The 23,933-nt window shown below is 37.6% G+C and overlaps 1 protein-coding gene across 1 annotated transcript in view; it reads right to left on the reverse strand.

Moving 5' to 3' along the window:
* Positions 1-4,216: 4,216 nt before the first annotated feature.
* The window catches only part of arhgap5 (Rho GTPase activating protein 5), a 37,612-nt gene continuing 17,895 nt past the window's right edge, over positions 4,217-23,933 (reverse strand). Inside the window, exons 4-7 of the mRNA XM_046855516.1 lie at positions 13,874-13,951; positions 10,674-10,805; positions 6,921-7,026; positions 4,217-5,330 (exon numbers count right to left, since the gene is read on the reverse strand). Of these exons, the coding sequence (XP_046711472.1) occupies positions 4,991-5,330; positions 6,921-7,026; positions 10,674-10,805; positions 13,874-13,951 (656 nt within the window). The 3' untranslated portion in view covers positions 4,217-4,990. The remainder of the gene's footprint in view (positions 5,331-6,920; positions 7,027-10,673; positions 10,806-13,873; positions 13,952-23,933) is intronic.

Here is a 23,933-nt window from a genome sequence, read left to right on the forward strand (position 1 = left end):
GTGGAATTGGATGCAGTGTGTTTGAATGGTTTGTTTTTAGATTCTTAGTTAAGTATTAGTGTATTTGTCATGTTTTGTTAGTGCTGGTTTTCTCTTTATTAAGGAAGCACACAAAAGTTACTTAGAAAGAATATCCATGGTCGATGTCACTGTATTATGGCATAGTGGGTAACATTGTCGTGACTTCAGAACATTTGATTGAGTTTAATTTTCTATAGCACTTTTAACAATGGAAAAAAAAAGCAGCTGTAAAGAAATTAGACTGAGAATTGAGAATTTTTCAATGCATTTTTTTATCCCTATAAATGTATCCCTGATGAGCAAGCCAGAGGTGAAATTGGCAAGAAAAAAACTCGTGCAACATTAATGAAGCAGCCTTGAGAGGAACGGGACTCAAAAGGGAACCTGCTTCTCATCTGGATGACAGCAAATAATGGGATTATAAGTAATTCTCTTCTTTGTAATGCATGGTCAAGAAGTGCAAGTGTGTAACCATGAATATTAAGTTTCTTCAAGAAATCCTGAGTCATCATAGCAAAAATGTTTCGGTCAATTGCAATCCAAAGCTATCTACAGTAATCTAATGGATCTTTAAGTTTTAACTGTGGAGTCAGTTCTTGCGTTTAAGTTACTGTTTGAGTTTCTCAGTTTGTTCGTAGGAATTTTATATAGTGATGGTGGTCGAGGAGGTCTTTACAGTTTTTCTCAGTTGCTTTGGAGCATTTCTCAGATCAGAAATGAAATTCTCAAAACTACTTGTTCAACCTCCACATCATTTAGTCACTTGTGCTCATCATAAAAAAAATTTTGTTGCTTTGATTAAATTGCGAACGCGTTTGTACATTAAATTAATCAAGTGTCTGCTGTTTCCTACATTATCAGTTGTTTATGTCGTGTTGATCAAAATATATTATACAGGTTTCTCCTGAATAGGTTTTAACCCCCAAAACATCTCGGCATCAGTTCATTGCATAAGTCATCAAATGCAAAATGGTGATTGTAAATGTGACTTGAATTGATGAATTGTGCAGATGAATATTGATTGCCACTAATGAAGGTGAGAGAACAATATCCCTTAGATCAACCAATAATCAAATAGTTGTCTAAAACAGGTCAAAGGTGAATCTTGTGAACCTTCAATTGGAGAGTTTTAAATTCTGAAAACGGATGAACAACTAATAAACAAAGGAACACTTGTACAGTAGAGTAAAAGTGTGAATCCTGTCCGGTCTCTTGCAATCAATATAAATCAAACATGCAATCAAATGAATGAATTTGTGCTGCTGAAATTCATAGATGCTGAACATAAGGATGTCAAACTTTTGTGCATTTGCAATCACTGCAATTCAAACCGTAGTTTATATCAAGAAATCCTGAAACTGTGCGCCATCATACTGACAACATAGCTAAACGTTTTGCTAGATGCTAGACGTTTTTGAAATGCTCCAAAGAAGCTGAGAAAAACAGTAAACATGTCCATGAGGTTATAGTCAGTGCTCAAGTTCTTTAACATCAGAATTATTGGAACAGGTCTGGACCTTTTAGTTTCAGAGAAATAAAACTGTGACTCTGCAGCATACAAAGACATTCCATACAAATATGTGCTTCTTTGTGCAACTTGACAGACCATAAGCATATGTTTTGTGACTATCCTTTGTAGAAGAATTTCATATCAGAAGCAAGACGAAATATTTCCTGCATATGTGAGTGTTAGTCCGATATCTTCGGAAACATCACTCATTTGATGGTGGCATTCCGCTCTGTGGTTCATTCTGAACTGTAACTCCTGCAGGCGTTTTATATAGACACAGGCATACAGCTCATTTGTCAGACTGAAATATTTTCCTCCTGATGTGGGAGCAACAGTCATCTATGGGGATGGTGATCGAACAAAGTGAAGGAGAAGTCAGCATGTCCTTTTTTATTAAATCACAATAAAATGTCCAGTGTCTCGAAAGCCTTAACTATTGCATGTTTTTGCATATCCTAGTTTTCACAGATCCTTATAGCTTGGATCACCACTGCCCTACATGTAAGAATGTTTGTGTCATATAGACAGCTTGTCATTCAAGCCCAGTTAATGGTGGCATCACTCTACAACTATTTAGGGATGCACTCTGGGGAAAAACATTTGTGTGAAGTCTGACATGGAGAAAATGCAATTTGCCCACTGCACAATACCCTTCCTTTCCAGGTGCAGCGTGTCCACTAAAAGGCACAATGAGGTCCACTTCCTTTTAGCTGGTCACCAGAGGGCTCCAAGCACAACAGTGATCAACATCAGACTACAGTGTGAACATGGTGATAAGCGGAATTGCCATGGTTAAGTCTAATACAGCTTAATATATGGGAGGGGAAAAAAAAAAAAACATGAAATGAAAATGAAAAATGTGTGAGGTTGAGTTTGGAGAGAATATCCTTAGCCGGGACCATGAAAATATCCAAGGATTAAAAAGAGCAAAAAAAAACCCTCTTCCGTTGAAATATGCTCAAATCACTCTCTTGTGCCCGAGGGTTGAAGCTGCCATGTAAAAAATAAATAATATAATTCTGCACTTTTAATCGCAGTGGCTTGAAAATGCACTCCACAAAATACAAGTGCTGAAGCTCCAGCAGCTCCATGGTTTTAAATGGTACCTACAGATTGAAGCTATGCAAAAAGATACAACGGTATTCATATCGATATTTAAGATCAAACTTACAAGCTTTCTCCGTAGTTGAGACACAAGGGGGCTGAACATTAAAACATCCTACATAATATTGTGTAGGTCCCTTTTGTCACCAAAACAGCTCTGACCTGTTCAGGCATGGACCTCACAAGACCTCTAAAGGAGGGGTTTTCTGATATCTGGTACTAGCAGCAGAGTCTTTAAATCCTGAGGTGAGGCCTCGATAGCTTGGACACATCCCACAAATGAGATCTTTAAGAGGCCAAGTCAATACCTTGAACTTCTTGTTATGTCCCTTCATTATCAAACAGACAGATCACAGTGTCTCTATGGGCTTGCCTTCGTCCTATAGTGCATCCTGGTGGCATCTCTTCTCCAGGTAACCGACATACAAGCACACGGCTTCAGAGCAGCAACCGTTTACGATTTCTCCATGGTTCATTTATCTTGCTCAGGCATCCATTGTAGGGCTTCCTTCTTTCTATCTATCTATCTATCTATCTATCTATCTATCTATCTATCTATCTATCTATCTATCTATCTATCTATCTATCTATCTAAAGACGGTGTTCTAACAAAAACAAGCAAGATGAACTTGATTTGTCAAAATCATTTATTTACTATAATACATAGCAATGGTGTTAATCTTCTTTTCAGTTTTGTACAACAGGTTTGTATGAGGCAGGTCATATGGACAAATGTTGCTTCTAACTACACAAATGGGATCCTAGCAGCAGTGCGCGTCCCCCAAACCTATTGAGCCCTTTTCCGGTTAGGTTGATTTGGCTGAGATATAAATTTCTGTCATCTTACAAAGTTTCTGAGAAACTATTTGACTAATTCTCTGACCAGCCTTTCACGTATGAGCTTTCCTCATAGCCATCTTTCGAATCTACCCATGCCTGTGTCGAGCTAGTTTCCACACAAAGACTAAACTTTCTAAGCAGCATCTTGTTACAGCGGAACAAAATTCAGTACCATCTACAAAAAAAAAAAAAAAAAGAATTTAAAAAAGCATTATCTTTTCTCTTTTTTTTATCTCGGGAAATATTAAGTACAGTCAATTCATCTAAGTCCGAATTTTAGTACAGCAAACCACAAAGAAATCTGATTATAAGTTTTACAAGATTATACAGAGCTCCAGTACCCCATGATTTTTATCAGCAATTTGTGCTGACACACACACACACACACACACACACACACACACACTCACAGACATTATTTTATATATATATATATATATATATATATATATATATATATATATATATATATATATATATATATATATATTTCTATATTTAGATTCATATATATATATTTTTTTCTTTCTCTATTAAGAGAAAACTAAAATAAAATGATATAAAATTAACCTATGGCATGATAAAATGAGCAGATATATATATATATATATATATATATATATATATATATATATATATATATATATATGTATATATATATATATATTTTACCCTGTTTTACCCCATGTTCCCTCAAATATGATTGAGTAAAAAAAAAAAAAAGAAAGTTGCATAAAACAGTTAAGGTTGTACGTCTTTTTTTTTTCTAGCTTTCAGGTATTACAAGTGGCAAATGACATGCAAATTTAGTTAAAGAACATCAATGCATGTTGGTGTGCAAAAGCATGATTTTGGAAATAAAACCAAACAACAACAAAAAAAAAAAGGGAATAATTAAAAAAAGGTCTAAAAACAGACTGAAGGAAGAGAGAGGAGTCAGGCTATAGTCTAACACCTGCTTTTCTCCGATGTGCCAAAAAGTTCCAGTGGAGTTTCTCTTTTTTTTCCCCTTCGGTGGCTTTTCAGAATGTGAGGAGCGTGATATTTACTGCTGGTGTCCATCCCTGGCTGCTGTGCACCTGCTTTGTGTGTGTGTGTGATTTTGTTTTTTGTGTTGCAATTCTTCTTCCAACAGTCCAATGTGCTCAGGACTCCATCACCACATTAGTTTTCATTCTCTTTTAGAAATAGATTTCTACAAAAAAAAAAAAAAAAGCAGACAAAAAAAAAAATAATAATGATGCAAGATAAAGCCATTAAAATAGATTGTGCATGTAGTGTACACAGGAGAATGGTTCAACTGTCTTTACCAAAAAAAAAATTGTAGTATAAATATATCTTCCTTATATTTGCAGTCTGGCAAGACCAGTTCACCACATTTCATGAATAAATCATCAGTTATTTATTCCTTTTGTTTGTTTGTTTTTCAGTCACAATGATGTGACCTGTGATGGGAATTCATTATCTTGCTAAAAAAAAAGTATTTTTTCCCTTTCCCATTTTAAAAAGACTGAGTTAAATGAGGGGTTCGGAGGGCAGAGGGTGTTGAATCTGTTGTGGTTGAAGTGGTGGAGGGAGCTGTAATGCCAGCAGTGACTCCACCATGCCGTGGCCGACGTGTCCCATGTGCCCAGCGTGTGGAGGCGAGTTGCCCATGGCGCCCGGAGGCTCGAATATTTCTCCGCCATAGAAAAAGTATGGGCACTGCTGGATGAAGCTCTCGATGACCGACTGGTTGAGTTTGGTGGTGGACAGCGTGTCCTTGTTCTCAAAGTCGGGCCTCATAAGCGTCGGCCAGAAGCAGATGGACAAATTGTCTGCTGTCATCAGCGTGGTCTTGCTCTGCTGGCTCACCCTAAAATGAAGAAAAGTAAATAATCTCGGTTACTTCTGCGTAGCTGAAAATGTGACGCATGCTCTGTTTAGAACTCGCATGCAATACTTTTCCATCGTCCTCAATGCTTCGTGTAACCCGATACATCAATGTACACTAGGGATTTTTTACTGAGGCCAAACCCCAAATGCTTGATTATTTCCTCTATAGGCTCACTACGTAGGGTGTAAAATAATGCTTGTGTAGTTTCTATGCAGTGTGCTGCCTGTCAAACTGAACAACACCCGAGACTGGTGAACCTTGTTATGAGGTTGGGGTCAAACCCTTCCTCAAGGCTCAAACAGAAGTAGCCTGGCGGTGCAACTTTTATCCATGCAAGTAAAAATTGCCATAATGATACCACAAAACTCATTTAGATTAAAGTCTGAGATCTGCACAATGTAATTAACAGTCCAAAAGCCATCCAAATGTTTTCACTCACAGACCTGTCACTTATACAGTATTTATTTATTGTTTTTGGCCAATTCTGTATAAATTCTACAGACTCTTGTCTATGAAAATCCCAGGACTTTACCAGCAGTGTCTGGGAAAAAACATGAAAAATCATGTACCGGTCAAAAGCTCTTGTTCAGATCGAACGTCACAATATACTGTACAATGTACACAATATGTTTAATCTGACCGTTAACTGGAGCTCTTGACCTGTGTATGATTTTAGGGTTTGTTTCTGCTGCATAAAGTGCAAGTGTACAGATGTTCCTGCTAAAATGAACGCCTTTTTTTTTGTTTTTTGATTTTATAAATTCCTTTATCGTCTTGCAATTCATTTTAATAAGCTACTACGCTTGGGTACAGAAATGTGAAGATAATTGGTGGCTGAAAAATGGTCTTTATCCATGATTGGAGCCAATTAAACGGTCTGTCAGAAGGAGTTTATACGGCCATTTAAAAAAACCTTAAACACTTGTTTGACAGAGAAATGAACCATTTACGAAGAGCTTATGTCGGATAAAAGGCAAAGGCATAAAAAAAAAACTGTATTCAAAATGTAATTAAAAATAAATAAATCCCAAGCCCGAGGTGCACGTGAATGTTTTTCATGGAAAAGGGGTTAGTATATGTCTCTTTTTTATAGATTTATTCATCACAGGCACTGAACACTTTCACACTGTGTCTAAGCAAGACCCTGGAGCTGTAAGATAAATGTTTAGTACATTTATAATAACAAAAATTTATTAATTGAAATGTATTAAAAAAGGATTTCTCATCTTTAAGCAAGTGACCATTGTACATTGGATACAATATAACAAATAAAATATACTGCCTTAGTTATAGCATTGGGTTAAAAACTAAATGAACTGGTCATTTCACAGCTAAGACCAAAATTACAGCTGTGTGTGTGTGTCTGTGCGTGTGTGTGTGCCAAATGTGCTCATAAAAACAGGAAAATGTGACTGTTTAGACCCTGTGAGGACATTTGGCTAGTCCTCATTGTTAAGGTTAAGGTGAAAACATCTCTGTGGAAGGTCCACAGAGGGATACTAAAATAAATGTGTGTACATTCACTGAGCAACCGGAAAAAACTAAAGGTTTTTGTCTTTCTTTGTTTACCTGTTGAGATGAGTGATCACATATTTGAAAACTTCATAATTCACAGACGGGAATTTCCGCACGATGTCCTTCAGCACTTGCAGCCTTTCGATATGGTCCATTATTTCTGCAAGGTAATGAAAGTGCATTAAACATCATGCATCAGATTCATGGAGATCATTCATCTTGCCTGTTTTTAGAACATTTACTTATAGCGATCGAAAAAAAATTATGTCCTACAACATATTTATATATCATGATTTCGGTTTCGGGTTTAATGATGTCTCCCAACCGGTTCGAAGTCATCTGACTTCCTGCTAAGGCTGGAGTTGAACCTGGTGTGAAACTAGTCGCGGGCACATCTGCGAGTCTGACGCTGACGTCGCCAAGTAAAAATGTTTGCTCAGAGCTTCGCTGCACAAAGGCTGTCTGAGTGAGAAGAGATGACTGGAAATCTGGCAGCAGCTCCAGCAATAAGACAGTAAAATGAGGCATGGATGCAGACGGAGAAAGAGAGAGAGAAAGAGAGAGGCACACACACACACACATAGAGGAGGAGAAGCAATGCAGCACAGCAGCATTAGCCTACTGCTGAGAGCCTTACACAGATATCAAGAACACGTCATCCAGACTGATTAGATCCAGCATCATGGCTTGGGGAGGGGAAAAAAAATAGGAGGAAGAGAAATCCTAGCTTAAGGGGAAAAAAAAAACCCTATGCCATGAATGTGAATAGAACAAAATACACTTTCATTTAAATTACTAATCACCAGCTTCCTTGAGGATGGGATTATAGAATGAAGATAGAATTTATTTCAGGACAGATTTCTTTGTCCCTGCAAAAGCAAGAGGCTGGAGACACAAAACTGCTGCTGGCTGTATCATCATTAGCACAGACACATTTAGATGTGTTGATTCATCCGGCACGTGTTTTTAGTTAAAGGGAATTATTGGTGAGCTGAAGAGAGCAGGGTTAAAGACATTCAAATACAACGAAATCCAATCTTAAAAACTCGTGCTTATTTTTAAACTATGCTACATTTTGAAACCAAAAGGTGGCCACAGAAACATCCACTCAAATTTTCTTTCCTGGATTTGGAGACCTTTCAACATTTTATTAACATTTCTTTTTTTCCCCCTAAATAAAATAGATGCAATTGTGTCTCATATTATTAGCTGAGCCTTGATCACATGACTAGCTGCATCACATCAGCATGACTGATGATGAGTCATTACACATCCACAGCTGGATGCTGAAGAGTCGTGTAGCGATAAGGGAGTTGCTATAAGGGAGTCCTATACGGTTTCATTCGAGTTTGCAGTGTCCAGGAGAAGATTATTTAGAGAACATTTATTCCATGGAAACTCTCACAAGCACTGTGGAGTAAGTTTGTGTTCTTGAAATAGGTACTTATTTAACATAACATAATGTATTTAGTTCAAAGTAACAAAAAATGCAGTACATATATACATACACATATACATACATATATACACATTTTATATATATATATATATATATATATATATATATATATATATATATATATATATATATATATATATATATAATTAGAAGAAAAAGTTAAATATAACATTAAAATGTGGCGAGGTCAAAGTATCCTGAAATGAAAAAACTCTCTTAAAAAAAAGTATCCTGAAAAGTATTTTTCAGTATCTTGAAAAAAAAAATACTCTCTTACTGTCCAACACTGAAAACTGCTGACTAGTGAGCGCTTGGAAAACTCATCATAATCCTCGATTATACAAGAAAGAATACATAATTATGAAAAGTGAGAAATAGCTGCTGGCTTTACTGGGTAATTAACAACATTGTTGAATTACATTTTATATGCAAAGGTAGTTTCAATGCTATTAATCCTGTACCTGTAATCTAATAAATGGTAAGAGTATATAAAAAAATTAAGATTCTACATTCTATGGTTTGACATAAAATACAACCGCAGATGAACAACACAAGACATATTACACTGTGTCGTTATTTATTTTACAAAAATAAACCCAAACTGGAAAAGCCATCAGTTGAAAATCTAAATACACCTTTACTGCTTCCACAGGATTTACGAGGCTAAGTAGCCGCCAGGTGCTGCTAATTAAATGTTATTGATTAATTGATTATTAGCGAGTGTGACCATCTCTATAAAAGTCGAAGAGCAATCAGGTGTGTTAACACAAAGCCAAGGAGAAATCTAGGAAGGGTTATAAGGCCATTTTCCAACAATTTAAAGTTCTGCAGTGAGGAACATTCTTCTTCTTCTTCTTCTTCTTGGGGTCACCATAGCAGATCATCTGCCTCCATACCACCCTTTCCTCTACATCTGCCTCTTTCACACCAACTACCTGCATGTCTTCACTCACCACATCCATAAACCGTCTCCATCCTCAGCAGTCTCCTACCGATATACCCCATGTCTCTCCTCTGCACATGTCCAAACCATCTCAATCTCAACCTTCCTCACCTTGTCTCTAAAAACGTCTTACATGCGCTGTCCTTCTAATAAACTCATTTGTAATCCTGTCCATCCTCATCACTCCCAACGAAAACCTCACCATCTTTAGCTCTGTGAGGAACATTATTAACAAGTGGAAAACATTTAAGACTGTTGTCAAGCTTCCCAAGAATGGACGTCCCAGCAAATTCACCCTAACAAATTACACCTTAGATTCTACAGCCGTTTAGTTACCATGTTCAATGTAAAAGTTCATGGCAGTACAATTAGAAAATACTGAACAAGTATGATTTGCTTGGAAGGGTTGCCAGGAGGAAAAAAAAAACACTTTTAATTTCATACGACTCTAATATAATATATCCACTAAGAATCTGGCTGTGTTCCAGACATGACATATCTGCAATGTCTAAATTAATCACCAATTATCCTTAACAGAAAAGCAGAATATTGTTTTAATAACACTGTTCCGGTGAGCTATCATTTAAAATGACTGTTAGAATTGGTTATCCAACGATTTTCACTTATGCTACAAATATTACTCTTAACTACCGTATGGAGCTTGTGGTCGATGTGAGTTAAAGCTAAACCGATGACGGCAGCCGCCTTCTAACATGTTTGTGTTATATTTCAAAAGCAGTTATTTCATTGGTATTATTACAAAATTCTGAAAGAAAGTTTTGGACTAAAATAGTACAATGCAAAAACGTTATCAGCTGTATTTATTCATGTGAGCTGCGTGTTCACCGCCGATCGTGTGCGATCATAGCAGCTTGTGAGGGATAGAGGGATGACATGCTCCGTCTGCTCAACGTCTGGCTTTCATAAATTAAGCCACAATAATACCAAAGAATCTTATATAAATAGTTTTATATTCTGGTGCAGGCTTTAAAATTGGGGATGAGAACGAATGCTTAGGGGGAAAAAAAAGTAGTAAACTGTTGAGAAACAGGTTGCCATGACCACCCCGCTGTAAACAGTGTTACGCATGGGGGTGGGAGGCAGGCTGTGCACTCAGTGATCACATTTTATTTTGTTGTTTTACAAAAGGGTATCATTAGGGGTATATTTATATATCGCCCAGCTCTAGCACTCTATATGAAAAGACAACAAATTCAGACACAATTATTACCTAAGCTCAAGCAAGGAAGAGTTTCATTGCAATTCATTCCATGATACTTAAAAAAAATTTCTCGCCAATCCGAATGCAGATCTCTTCAGTTGCAGCCCTCTGACATTGCAAACGATCTCTGACAAATAGAACATCTTCAAAGACAAAGAGAGAACAGAGAGAAGAGATACTCACTAGCTGCTTCTACGAGCTCAGGGTGGAGACTGTACGGGATAAGAGGGTCTGGTAGATCGGCGAAGAAAGCTTTCAGTGCCCCGGCTACAGCGTTCACAGCAACATCCATGACAATGAAATCCACACTGTGGTCTATGTAGAGAAACAACAGTAAGGGTAAGTGAAAAGGGACACAGAGGATAACAAAGACAGAATGAGTAGGTGTGGAGAGAGATACAGAAAAGGTACTGACTAAGAGTAAGGAAAAATGATGGTAAAAACAGGGAAAGCATAAACAAAAGGGTGAATTGAAAGCGAACTGACAGCTGTCGAAGTAGATTTCATTTTATAGTGAACACAGAAAACAGACATTCGATGGACAGAGAGGCAAGATAATGACTCCTGGCCAGCAGGCAACTGATTCCCACAGATTTTTTTTTTAAACTGAACTCTGGATGGCTGAATAATCTGGTCGTCCTCCAGCAACTCATTTGCACGATCCAACAGGCTGATGAGCCTGGGCTTTACTCTGAGAGATGGGCACAAACAAAAAAAGCTAAATCTCTGTATTTCAGCTATAAACCTATTCCCAATAGCTGCTTGTGAAAAGACTGTCCACACTGAAACCAATTTGACATTGGGCAAGTCAAGTTTATTTCTATAGTTTATTTCTTTCTCAAAGCAGCTTTACAGAATTTTAAGTGTTAAGGTGAATGGTGTGTGTTTAACCCTGATGAGCAGCCATGGCGACTGTGGCAAGGAAAAACTCCCTTAGATGTTATGAGGAAGAAACCTTGAGAGGAACCAGACTCAAAAGGGGAACCATCCTCATTTGGGTGACATCAAGAGTTTGATCATAAATCTTTACACAATACAGAATACTGGAGAGTGAGATTATACTTATCCGGATTCTGAAAAGTTCCAATAAAATCTTCACAAAAGTGAAAAACATAAGCACAAAACAGTGTGTTCTCCACGTTATATAACGATCAAGATCCTCTATCGGCAGACGTATGATTAAAGATATGTCGCATGAACAGAAGCACTCTTCGGCATAAGCTTTTAGGTATTAAATAGTCTGTTAGCCTGTTCCGTTTACATTACATCAGTATTTATGATACATGTTTTTTTCAATCAAAAATAGACTGATAAATAAATATTTGATTGCCGAATCAACCCAGAATTGAAGTAGCTGTTTAGTAAAATCATGATTTTGCATACAACTGCATGAATGACTGCATGACACATAAAATTATTATATTTATGATTAACAATCAAATGATTCATTAGTTAAAAACTAGTTGCTATGAATACTGGTGCCATCAGTGTCTTCTTATGAATGATTTGTCAGTGTTGCTGATGCAAAGTAGCCCTTAGTTACCAAACACCAAGTTACTAAATTAGGACACAATTATGAGTCATTTACAAACTGTTCAACATTAAACTGTTGATTACTTTAAAACTAACCTTCTTCTGGGAGATCACCGGGATTATGTATGTGAATATTTGTACTGTTAACTGGTTGCATATGCCAGATTTGTTGCTTGACTCGAGCAGTAAAAAAGCTGTTGCTATCAAACGTTGTTTACTCAATCAACTGAGTCAGTGTAATGATAAAGGAACAGATCAAATAGACCAAATGATGGAAGTTATCTGAAGAAATTTCATGGCCCATTGTAAAAGTATTTCAAAATACAGTAGTTTATCTTAATACACGGTGTGGCTGCAGCATTTTGTAGTTTATTTTGATACGCTTAAAGTTAAGGTATTAGGTATTTGAATTTAAATTATATGTTGATGTATCTAGGGTTGCCAAACCCTGAACATGCATAGCAGTCCTGTCCTGTGAGTTTCATGCCATACGACATTGTCCTATCTAGGAATTGTTTGCTCATGATGTGGCGCTTTTGTCTGGAACAGCAAATCAATACAAAAAAACGATCATGATTAACGAAAAAACCAATTGGTTAAATACGCAACACTGAAAACAAAGGAGAAGAACAGGCATCTGGTTCCTTTGGTATGCTGCAAAAATAGGTGCTTACCAAATATGACAATGTTAAAATAAAATAAAATGATAATCGATTAATCCGGCATTTAATTAATCCCCCCCCATGCAGCGACATGCAAAACTAAGCTTACATGTCCAGTGTCCACTGTTCAAAAGTGTTGAATGGGAGTCAAAGAAACAAAAGAGTAATAATGAAATAGTAATGTGGCCGCAGCAAGAGCGGTAGTTTGAAAATAAATACCATCGATTGCTGCTATCACAGCACCTTTGAAGGAATAGGATATGTGAGGCAGCAAGTTCTTAAAAAAAAAAAAAACGATGCTATGGAAGAAAAGAAAAAGAAAAATGGCCAAGCACCCCCAGGACAGCTCTTTATGGAAACACTATTCCCTAACAGCAGTGACCTCATTTAGCAGGATAATGCTTTCTGCCACACTGCAAAAATTGTTTCGTGATAGTTTGAGGAAGAGGACAAAGATTTCAAGCTGTTGACTTCCCCTTCATAAATCCTCAGCTCACTATTCACTTGAGCACCTGTGGGGGCTACTGGACAAACACGTTTGATATACGGAGGAAACACCTTGCAACCTACTAGTGCTTATAACGTATTGGTGCCACATACCACAGTGCACCATCAGATGGGTCAAATCTGTTTTCAAGGCACAAGTGGCACATACACAATGCTAGGCAGATGGTTTTAATGTTGAGGCTGATTGGGGTATGTCTTGAAAGATGCACAGATTAGCTTTAAGACTCTCCAATCGGTAGTGGTTTTGTTGCACAGCTGGTGGATGGGAATTTGGAATTAGCAAATGGCCAAACTGGGGATAATATGAAATTTCAAATAAAAACTGGCTGAGACATAACAATTACCTATGTAGGATTTATAGACTCTAAACTTGTCAGACATTAACATAATAAGTCCCATTTTTATTATCTACTGATGTCTCTATCAACTTCTCTTGACTAATAGGCCATTAGATAAGTAAAAAGCTGTGTTTCTCTCTGGTGAATACATTAAGCGTGTAAAGCAAAGGGAGATGAGAGGAATCATGTTTTTATAGGAATTAAAGAGGATGGAATCTGACGACTAAAAGAGAAATTAATTATTAACCAGCGTACCAACACTGTTTCTCAGCAATTGATAATTGTTTTAAATTTGGTGGAAAGGACAGGCGATTACATGCCAGAGCAGTTCCGGATTAAGTACCTTGGTCGAACTGTTTCTGAATGTTGTCTTGATCCGTCTTGTTGCCGCTCACACGATACAGGCCTTCTGTGGTGAGCCCTGTAACAAAGGAAAAACACACACAGTTGTACTGTTACTTTGAAGCTGTTTCTAGTTAAAGACTCAAAACAACACAAGAGTTTGAGTACCACATGAAATAAAGCAGTCCAATGATTAGAGGCCACACTGTAAATAGTGATTATGATTGTGAATGGAAAAGAAACAGATCCGCCTGTAAAACGTGCAGGTATTGTAATAAGGGTAGGCTAATTCTCAATGTGTGGACTGTGTACTATTACAGGGCCCACCGTTTTGACTGTTTCAACCTCCTTTTTCTTTTTTCTTTTTTATCTGTCCTACATAGTGAGTCCTAATTTAGCTCCATATCAGCGGTATACAGGAGGTCAGATGGTTAGTTGTATAATTTATCATGTCATAGGCCTGTTCCAGTTCTGTCCAAGTGCTAAAGGCTGTACTTTGGCATTGTTTCATATAACAGTGGAATATTTCCTGTACAGTATTTGATCACTACTTACAAACTGGTTCTATTTGCTTTGTATCAATCCTTAATGGCACAAGGCACCGCCTCTGTAAAGTATGTAATAAGTAATGTAAAGTAGTGTAGGACTGCAAACGTTCACTGATTGCACTGACTTGTAATGTTATGTTATTGTTTACCTTAAATTCATTACAACTCATTGTAATTCATTTTGAAAAGGGGAAAACAGGAAACGAGCCTAGGAATGAGACAGCCTCGTGTTATCTAATCAAAACTCATCTCTGTTAAAGCATACAATTACTTGAATTTCCTGCAAACAAACAACATCTATAAAAGACAAGGTCGTTTCTTTGAAACGGAATGCTTTAGGTTGCTAGTTTCGGAGTGGTTTAGTCACTTAATGTTGCCCAACAAACTTTAAAACAAAATGTACATTCCTGGAATAATTGCACATGTCAGCGCCTGTAGCACTAGGAGTTTACTGTGAGGGACAATGTTGTGTACAAACAGACCCGTTTCCACAAAGGACAGGTGCAGGAAATTGCGGCAATCCGACGTACTATTCTTACTCGGGAGTCAAACGAGGTGAAGCACTTCCATTAGGAGGTGGTAGCATTCAAATTTCCCTTTACTTCAACTAGGAGACCCAAACCTGTTTAAACATGACAATGCCCCTGTGCACAAAGCCAGCTCTGCAATAGAGCTCTGACCTCAACCCTACTGAACACCTATGGGATGAATTGAAACGCTGACTGCACCCTAGGCCTCCTCACTCTATATCAATACAGTACCTGACTTTTCTAAAGCCCTTGTGTGCTGAATGATCACAGATCTGCACAACCACACTCCAAAATCTGAGAGAACATCTCAGAAGTATGGATGTTATTAAAACAGCAAATGGAGAATGAATATTGAATGGGATAGTCAAAAAGCACATACGCATCTTATAGTCATGTTCACAAACCTTTGTCCTTAAAGTACTACTGCAATGCTTGATTTTTTTTTCAATTACACAGTACACTGGCCAAACAAAAGCTGGAATAACGTGTTGAGCAAATACCAAAAAATCTCCTGAATATTACTAGTCATTTTGCTTAGCAAAGTTGATCTATTAGGCCTTTGCATTGCTCTGAGTTGAATGCGCATGCTCAGGAACAGTATTTTGTAGGAGTGTAACAGGACACGTATTCTTACCGGAATTTTACGGTACAGAGAACATAGTTAAAATCTGAGTTTCCCCAGGAACGTATTTATAAAAAAATGCGCTTAAAGTGCACTTATCATTATTAAACTTGAAAACATATACAACAATGCCAGTGGAAAGAAAAAAAAAAACTAGAGAGTTAGTGCAGTGTCACTGTAACTACTCACTCCGTATAGGAAATAAGATTTGTTCTGCGTATGCATGAAAACATTTAAGAATCTATAGCGCTAGCGTTAGCCGCTAACCAGGAAGTGGCTAATGGCTTATGCAAGCGCTATGGATTCTTTCTGTTTTATGTCCAGCTTCAAGAATCTCGTAAAAGTAGAAAATCCTGACATTTCCGCATATCGAGGAAGTGAATGAAGACACTTGTTAAAGTATGCTGAAATAAATAGAACAGTTAAGTAGAACATCTATTAAAAATGAAGAAAAAATTAAAATAAAATGTTAATATTAAATGTAAAACGCACGCACTGAGTTACACGAATGTAAACTATTTAACTGTATTTATCCATGTATTTAAATGTATTGAATTAATGCCAAATTAATTGATTACACAATTTAATCAACATAATTAAGTGTTTTGCATTAATGTGATTTATTCTATTTAATTTTTATAAAATATAAAATATTATTTTATATATTATTTAAACAAGCAGGCATTTTATTTTAAATTGTTTGTTTACAATGTTGTTCACAAATGTTAATAATAAAAAAACTGCGTTAATTAAAAAACGACAAGCAATTTTATGTTGTGCATTTCTTCCCCCTAACCATACCGAGATTGAACCTGACCGTGAATTGAAATCCGAAACACGTACCGACCCGTGAATTTTGTGTATTGTTACACACCTAGTTTTGGACACACTGTCGAGATCCCAAAACACTGCAGCACTAAATAAACTAGGTGTTGGCAGTGTATACAGTGAAAACACAAGTTTCACTCAGGCTTTGTCAGCAGCACCTTTTTTTTTTTTTTTTTTGCAGTGTTTAAACTTTTTGGCCACCAAAACTGTTCAACATTGTTTGGCTGCGGAAATGCTGACTGACAGGTGACCTTGCCTTTTTCATCACACTTTATATTCACACCCTGCAGCAAAGCGTATCGTGTTTAGTGGCCTTGCTGTTACAGACAGAGTTGCTTACAGGGCTGTCATGGTAAGTGCAATACCAACAAGCTATTGATTGTGAAAAACTATTTGGTAATGTTTTCGAAGCATCAGGAAGGGGTTCTTATCCAGGGGGTTTCTGTGTTTTACTTGTGAAGTTGTGAACAATGTAAAATATACTATCCTACGATATGCCTCCTAACCATCACCTATTAACAATTGCATCACTCATAACTTGTGGGTGTAGGCTACTGCAATGGTATTCGAGAAGTATAGCCAGAAAAAGGCAATACATGTTTTGTCCTTATATAAAACCATTCCAGATATCAGCTGTAGCCAGAACCATGACCTGGACACATCTAGTACCCATGAAAGCCTCAGATTCCTGTTCTTGATGTGGTCTTCAGCTGTTTTTGATGTTTTGAGAGAGCACTTTTCTCCTCACCATGGTTGTAAAGAGAACATATTTAAGTTACCATAGACTTCCTGACATCTCAAACCAATCTGGTCATTATCCTCTCTTATCTCCTGCAACAATATATCTTGATGCGCATTGTGTGTCGTCTTATATGACATGACAATTTTGTCAAATTGCTCAGTCCTGGTTTACATACATACTTGCTTGCTTTAAGCGACAAAATCAATCGTGATTGTGCCAACCATCCTAAAATAGACACAAATAAGGTACGTCATATCCAGCCCCTTAATATCACGGTCGTCATGGTTGCAGTACCTGTTATGCCACAAACGCACTTCCCTACAATAACGCTGCGGCTGTGCTGAAACCCTACCGGCCTTTTGTTTTTTGCGAGGACCCACCAATTAAAAGATGACAAAGATGATGTAACTCAGTCAAATGCTAAGAGGAAGGTTAAGGTCGAGCGTGTCATGAAAACTGGCCGGCAGGAAGCAGTGGTGAGGGAAGTGATGTTAATTTACATGTGGCTCAGCAGGATGTTCTGCTCTCCCTCCGAGCCCTCTCATCAGACCCATCTGCAGCACTTCATCAACAGATTACCATCATGCTTTGCCCCCGCGTACAATAAAAAGCCTGTCAGTGTGTGCAGGAAGCAGAAGACATTACTCAAATCTATGCACACGGAGACCGGGGAAGATTGCATAGATGTGCACACCCCCTCCTTAGATACTGTTACCAGCTTAAGGAAGCATTTGGTATATTTTCTCCCCCACCGTGACGGTTTAACTTGAAAGATTAAAGCTTTCCAAGTGAATTTCTCCTAAACCGTAGTGGAAACTGGCTTTTACGATTCAATGCAAATCATTACACACATCTTGCTCTAGCACAAAGATTTCGCTCTTGATTGCACACACTGTAATAGGTGTTAAACGTGTTCCGGGTTGAATTACACCACTACGACTGGGCTTCCTAACTCACCTTACACTGCTGACTCATCATTTTTATTCAGGATATTTTTTCCTAATCTATCATGTTTCTATTGACTTTTAAGATTACATCAGAACCCAAAACATTCAGGCTGCCACACCCTAATTCTCGGCGTCGCTAGCTTTTTTTATAAAAAAAAAAAAAACACAACAACAACAACAACAGGTCAATATCAGTTCACTTTTTTTTTTTTTTTTTTACCCAGGAGGTCCATCAGGCTGAAGTGCAGAGCAACCTGGAAAAGGTCATTCGATTAAACACAGCAAGCGGGTATGTGAAGTCTAAACAGGTTCGTTGTGAAGCAGCATACAGTCCACTCCAAACTGTTATATCAGTGGTACAGCATCCAAACATTATTGCGAATCTGTCTCACAATACGCTGTAGCGCATCATATTGTTTCACTTGATTTAAGGTTTCATTTTCTACACAGGCTTTAAGAAAAAAAACGTGCCTTTCTTTTTGTTTGTTTCAATTTTCGCAGACAAAAAGTAAGGCCAATACTATGTATGGCATATGGTGTGACACTTTCAAATGCCTGACTGATTACAGGCTGCTTAACAGCTCCAGGCTGTGCTCTGGAATCCCGATCGTCTAAACATTCATCATGTTTCAATTTGAGGTACTGTCTGAAAAGTTGTTGTTTTTTAAATCGCCTGCTGTTGAAAAGTGTCTGTCTTCCTGTAGCCAAAACATTTCCAGACGTCTGATGTGCAATTTTCGTTCTGCTGTAAGGTCGGAAGATTGGTGCTTACCGCTGCTAGCCTCTTTGCTAATTAGCTTTATGTGATAGCTGCCTCGCATAGATCAGCTGGGCTAGATTTCACATCGTCAGTCTGCTTTAGCGTTTTGGTTTTGCGATGATGCACACTTATACACACGGATGAATAAGTCTTGAATCTCACCTAAAGCAGTGGAAGAAGCGGATTCATTCAAAATCTGTGATTTTCATTAAAAACCAGTTAATCGTTGAGTTGAAAACTGAAGTGAGGTGACAAGTATTTACACCAAAAAATCCAGATCTTGTCGTTTCTTTTTTCCAAGCCAATAAGCTTGTATTTGTGCACAATAGTTGTGCACTAGTTTGAGGAAAAACAGCAATGCCTACACCGAGGTCTGGTGTGTCTGAGCACTTTGGCCGCCATAAAGCTATGCTGTAAGTCAAAGGAGTGGTGGACCTGAACTTGCTGAAGTCGTAAATACACCCATCACTAATAGTGCAAACATATGGCTACACACACACACACACACGCATACACATGTAGTCAAACTCCCTGTTGCATCTTGAGAGCCACTTCTCAATGATTCAATCCAGGCTGAAGGTGTCACAGTGGCCACTGGCTCAATCATATTCAGTTGTGTAGAACACAGGATTCAAAAACACATCTAACACTACAGAAAGCTTAGTGACTCTGATATTTCAGATTGATGCATCGTTCATTAAAGATTAGTTCTTTTTGAAACAATCTTTCATATGCCTCAGGACTACTGGGTTGTCTCAGAGTGTCCGTTTTGTTCATTCGTTTGTAAAGTGATAAAAAAAAAAACAATAGGATCTGTACAGGAGACTGTTCAAGAGTCTTTTGTTCAAAGTTGTTCATTCTTTTGTCACGTGACAACCACACAGGTACCGTCACATGACACACAAAAAAAAAACCACATACCACAAGAGTCAAAATTCCAAGTCAGTACAAAAAAGGATCTGATGGGAAAAGCTTTGTGTTGCAGACATGTCACCCTGCGAGTCACATGACGTGTAGATGTTGCTTTAATAAATGCTTCGAACACTGTCTCGTTTTTATGTGCCAACCATTGTAGATTTATAATGTCGGGTTGATGCATAGAAAATGGACTAAACCATGTCATTTTGAAAGGAAGCCTAAGGCAACGCTATTTTCTCGCTCATCTTGTATTTAGACACTACCTCGTCATATCAAATTGGATTTGTATGTATTGTTATATTCCACATTACTAAACAAATACGCTTTCTGCTAAATCACAGTGGCTCTGCAAATCCCAGCTGTGACTCACATCAGAGGCTCTTCCACAGGCTGTGCCAGTTGCTGGAATGCAATAAAAAGCTTTTTAATAGTAATCACTGTAACACTTGTTTCTGTCAGAACGACACATCCACGTCCCAACTAACAGCGGATGCTATAAATGGTGCTTTGCTTTTTTGTGCATCATGTGGCGCTGAGATAAAGGTCACATGGAGAGTGTAACCTTTTATAACTAGGTCTGCTTCCCATGTGGCCAGGGCTCCTTGATGTCCAGGATGCATGTATAAAACAGCAACAACAAAAAAATGCCAGCCTGTTTTAGTCACTCCATTTTTACCTCAGGAAATGCTGCTTAAACCGATAAATGAGTGAAAGAATTTCACCACCAATATCACTGAATGCAATATTAGAAGAATATGAATTTATTAATAATTAATCAATTTTAGTATAGCTTTTAAAAGGACAATACTATAGAAATGAAACTTGGCTATATTTTAGAGTCATCAATGTGCAGCTTGTATAGAAGTATAAATTTACTATCCTCTAAAAATAACTCATCATACAGCCATTATTGTTAAAATAGCTGGCAACAAATGTGAGTACACCCTAAATGATCATGTCAAAACTGTCAATATTTTGTGAGAGCACCTTTGCTATGTAGCACTGCCTAACCCTCCTGGGCGTGGAATTTACCAGAGCTGCACAGGTTGTTGCTGAGATCCTCTTCCACTCGTCCATAATGACATCACGGAGCTGCTGGATGTTAGACACATGGTCCACCTTGCCCCACAGGTGCTCAATAGAGTTCAGGTCTGGAGAAATACTTAGCCACTCTATCATCTTCACTTTCAGCTTGGCGTTTGTGTTTGGGGTCATTATTATGTTAGAAAACTGCCATTCAGCCCAGTTTATGAAGGAAGGACATCATGTTCTGCTTCAGAACATCACAGTACATGTCAGAATCCATGTTTCCATCAATGATCCGCAGCTCCCCAGTACCAGCAGCACTCATGCAGCCCCAGACCATGAAGTTACCACCACCATGCTTGACTGTAGGCAAGACACAATTTTCTTGGTAGTCTTCACCAGAGATGGTAAAACTATACAAATCCTCCGTAGAAGTACAGATACTCGTGTTTTAAAAGACTCTGATAAGAGTTGAAGTACTGACTACACTTTTTCACTCAAGTTAAAGTAAAGAAGTTTGGGCTCTGACATGTACTTAAGTAAAAAGTATCTATAACTATAATCTATGTATAATCTATATAGTGTCATGCCGCTAACTGGACCTCAGGTCATATTAATATAATAATGCAAACTAATTTCATATGTTATCTAATGAATGTATCCAGGCTGAACAACCACACAAGCAGAGCAAAGATGATGAAGATCAGAAATGTTTCTGTTCTCAGTCACTCAGTCGCTGACTCCCTCTGTCTCATCCAAGTTAGCCATAATGTACTTGTTGCCTTCTGCCTTGCTCGTTGTTTGCTTTGTAAACTAGCCTACATCTGTGGTGGGTGAGAGCCAGGAAATAATACACTAGTGGTAGATTGAAAAAAGCCACGCAATGACAGGAAACAGGTTGATGGGCTGAAAATGGTGCAGGGTGAGAAGAAAAAATATTGATATTTTACCAAATAGATTAAAAGTAAAGTAACAGCCTGGTTTGAAAATGTAACAAGTAGAAAGTACAGATATTTATATATATATAACAGATGTGTTATAAATGTACATGAGTAAAATAAATAAAAAATTGTCAGAAAAATAAATAGTTAAATAAAGTGAAGCACTGATACTTTTTACTGATAAGAATTAAATCTACTTAAGTACAGAAAAATAAGTATTTGTACTTCGTTACTTCCCATCTCTGCTCCTCAACAGGGCGTTGCCACACATGCTGGATGCCATCTGAGCTAAACAAGTTTATCTTAGTCTCATCAGACCACAGGACATGGTTCCAGTAATTTATGCTCTTGTGCAGGTCGTCTTCAGTAAACTGTTTGCGGGTTTTCTTTAGAACAAGCTTCGGAAAAGGTTTCCTTCTGGGACGACGGTCATGCAAACCGACTTTTTGGACCTTCTGCTTCTGCAACCTCTAAAGCAATGCCAGCAGCACTCATGCGTCTGTTTTTTGAAGCAGCTTCTGCACCTGACACACAGCACGAGGACTCAATTTCTTTGATGGACCCTTGCGAGGTCTGTTCTGAGTGAAACCCGTCTTGAAAACATCTGTATGACCCTGGCCACTGTACTGTAACTCAGTTTCAGAGTGTTACCCGTAGTCTTATAGCCTCAACATCTTTGTGGAGAGAATAATTCTGATTCTTCAATCCTCAGAGAGTCTTTACCATGAGGTGCCATGTTAAACATTCAGTGGTCAATATGAGAGAAAGCACTAAATTTGACCTGCTCTAATACAAGATAGACAAATTTGTATGGTCCTGTCAAGCAGACAAAAACATGAACATGAAGAATAGGACATGTGGCTTTGCATAGTTAAGTGACATACAGCTGTTATCACTTAAAGAGTACTTACTTTTGTTGCCAGTTATTTTGACATTAATGGCTGTATGTTGAGTTATTTTCAGAAGACAGTAAATCTGTACTGCTATACAAACTGCATATTGACTACTCTAATATATATAATTTTTGTCCCTTGAGAAGATTTATTTACAGTTTCTAATATGGCTCTATCTATCTATCTATCTATCTATCTATCTATCTATCTATCTATCTATCTATCTATCTATCTATCTATCTATCTATCTATCTATCTCTTTCTCTCTCTCTGTAATATATATATATATATATATATATATATATATATATATATATATATATAACAGATGTGTTATAAATGTACATGAGTAAAATAAATAAAAATTGTCAGAAAAATAAATAGTTAAATAAAGTGAAGCACTGATACTTTTTACTGATAAGAATTAAATCTACTTAAGTACAGAAAAATAAGTATTTGTACTTCGTTACTTCCCATCTCTGCTCCTCAACAGGGCGTTGCCACACATGCTGGATGCCATCTGAGCTAAACAAGTTTATCTTAGTCTCATCAGACCACAGGACATGGTTCCAGTAATTTATGCTCTTGTGCAGGTCGTCTTCAGTAAACTGTTTGCGGGTTTTCTTTAGAACAAGCTTCGGAAAAGGTTTCCTTCTGGGACGACGGTCATGCAAACCGACTTTTTGGACCTTCTGCTTCTGCAACCTCTAAAGCAATGCCAGCAGCACTCATGCGTCTGTTTTTTGAAGCAGCTTCTGCACCTGACACACAGCACGAGGACTTAATTTCTTTGATGGACCCTTGCGAGGTCTGTTCTGAGTGAAACCCGTCTTGGAAAACATCTGTATGACCCTGGCCACTGTACTGTAACTCAGTTTCAGAGTGTTACCCGTAGTCTTATAGCCTCAACATCTTTGTGGAGAGAATAATTCTGATTCTTCAATCCTCAGAGAGTCTTTACCATGAGGTGCCATGTTAAACATTCAGTGGTCAATATGAGAGAAAGCACTAAATTTGACCTGCTCTAATACAAGATAGACAAATTTGTATGGTCCTGTCAAGCAGACAAAAACATGAACATGAAGAATAGGACATGTGGCTTTGCATAGTTAAGTGACATACAGCTGTTATCACTTAAAGAGTACTTACTTTTGTTGCCAGTTATTTTGACATTAATGGCTGTATGTTGAGTTATTTTCAGAAGACAGTAAATCTGTACTGCTATACAAACTGCATATTGACTACTCTAATATATATAATTTTTGTCCCTTGAGAAGATTTATTTACAGTTTCTAATATGGCTCTA

Source organism: Silurus meridionalis, chromosome 8 (assembly GCF_014805685.1).
Source record: "Silurus meridionalis isolate SWU-2019-XX chromosome 8, ASM1480568v1, whole genome shotgun sequence".
Classification (NCBI taxonomy): domain Eukaryota; kingdom Metazoa; phylum Chordata; class Actinopteri; order Siluriformes; family Siluridae; genus Silurus; species Silurus meridionalis.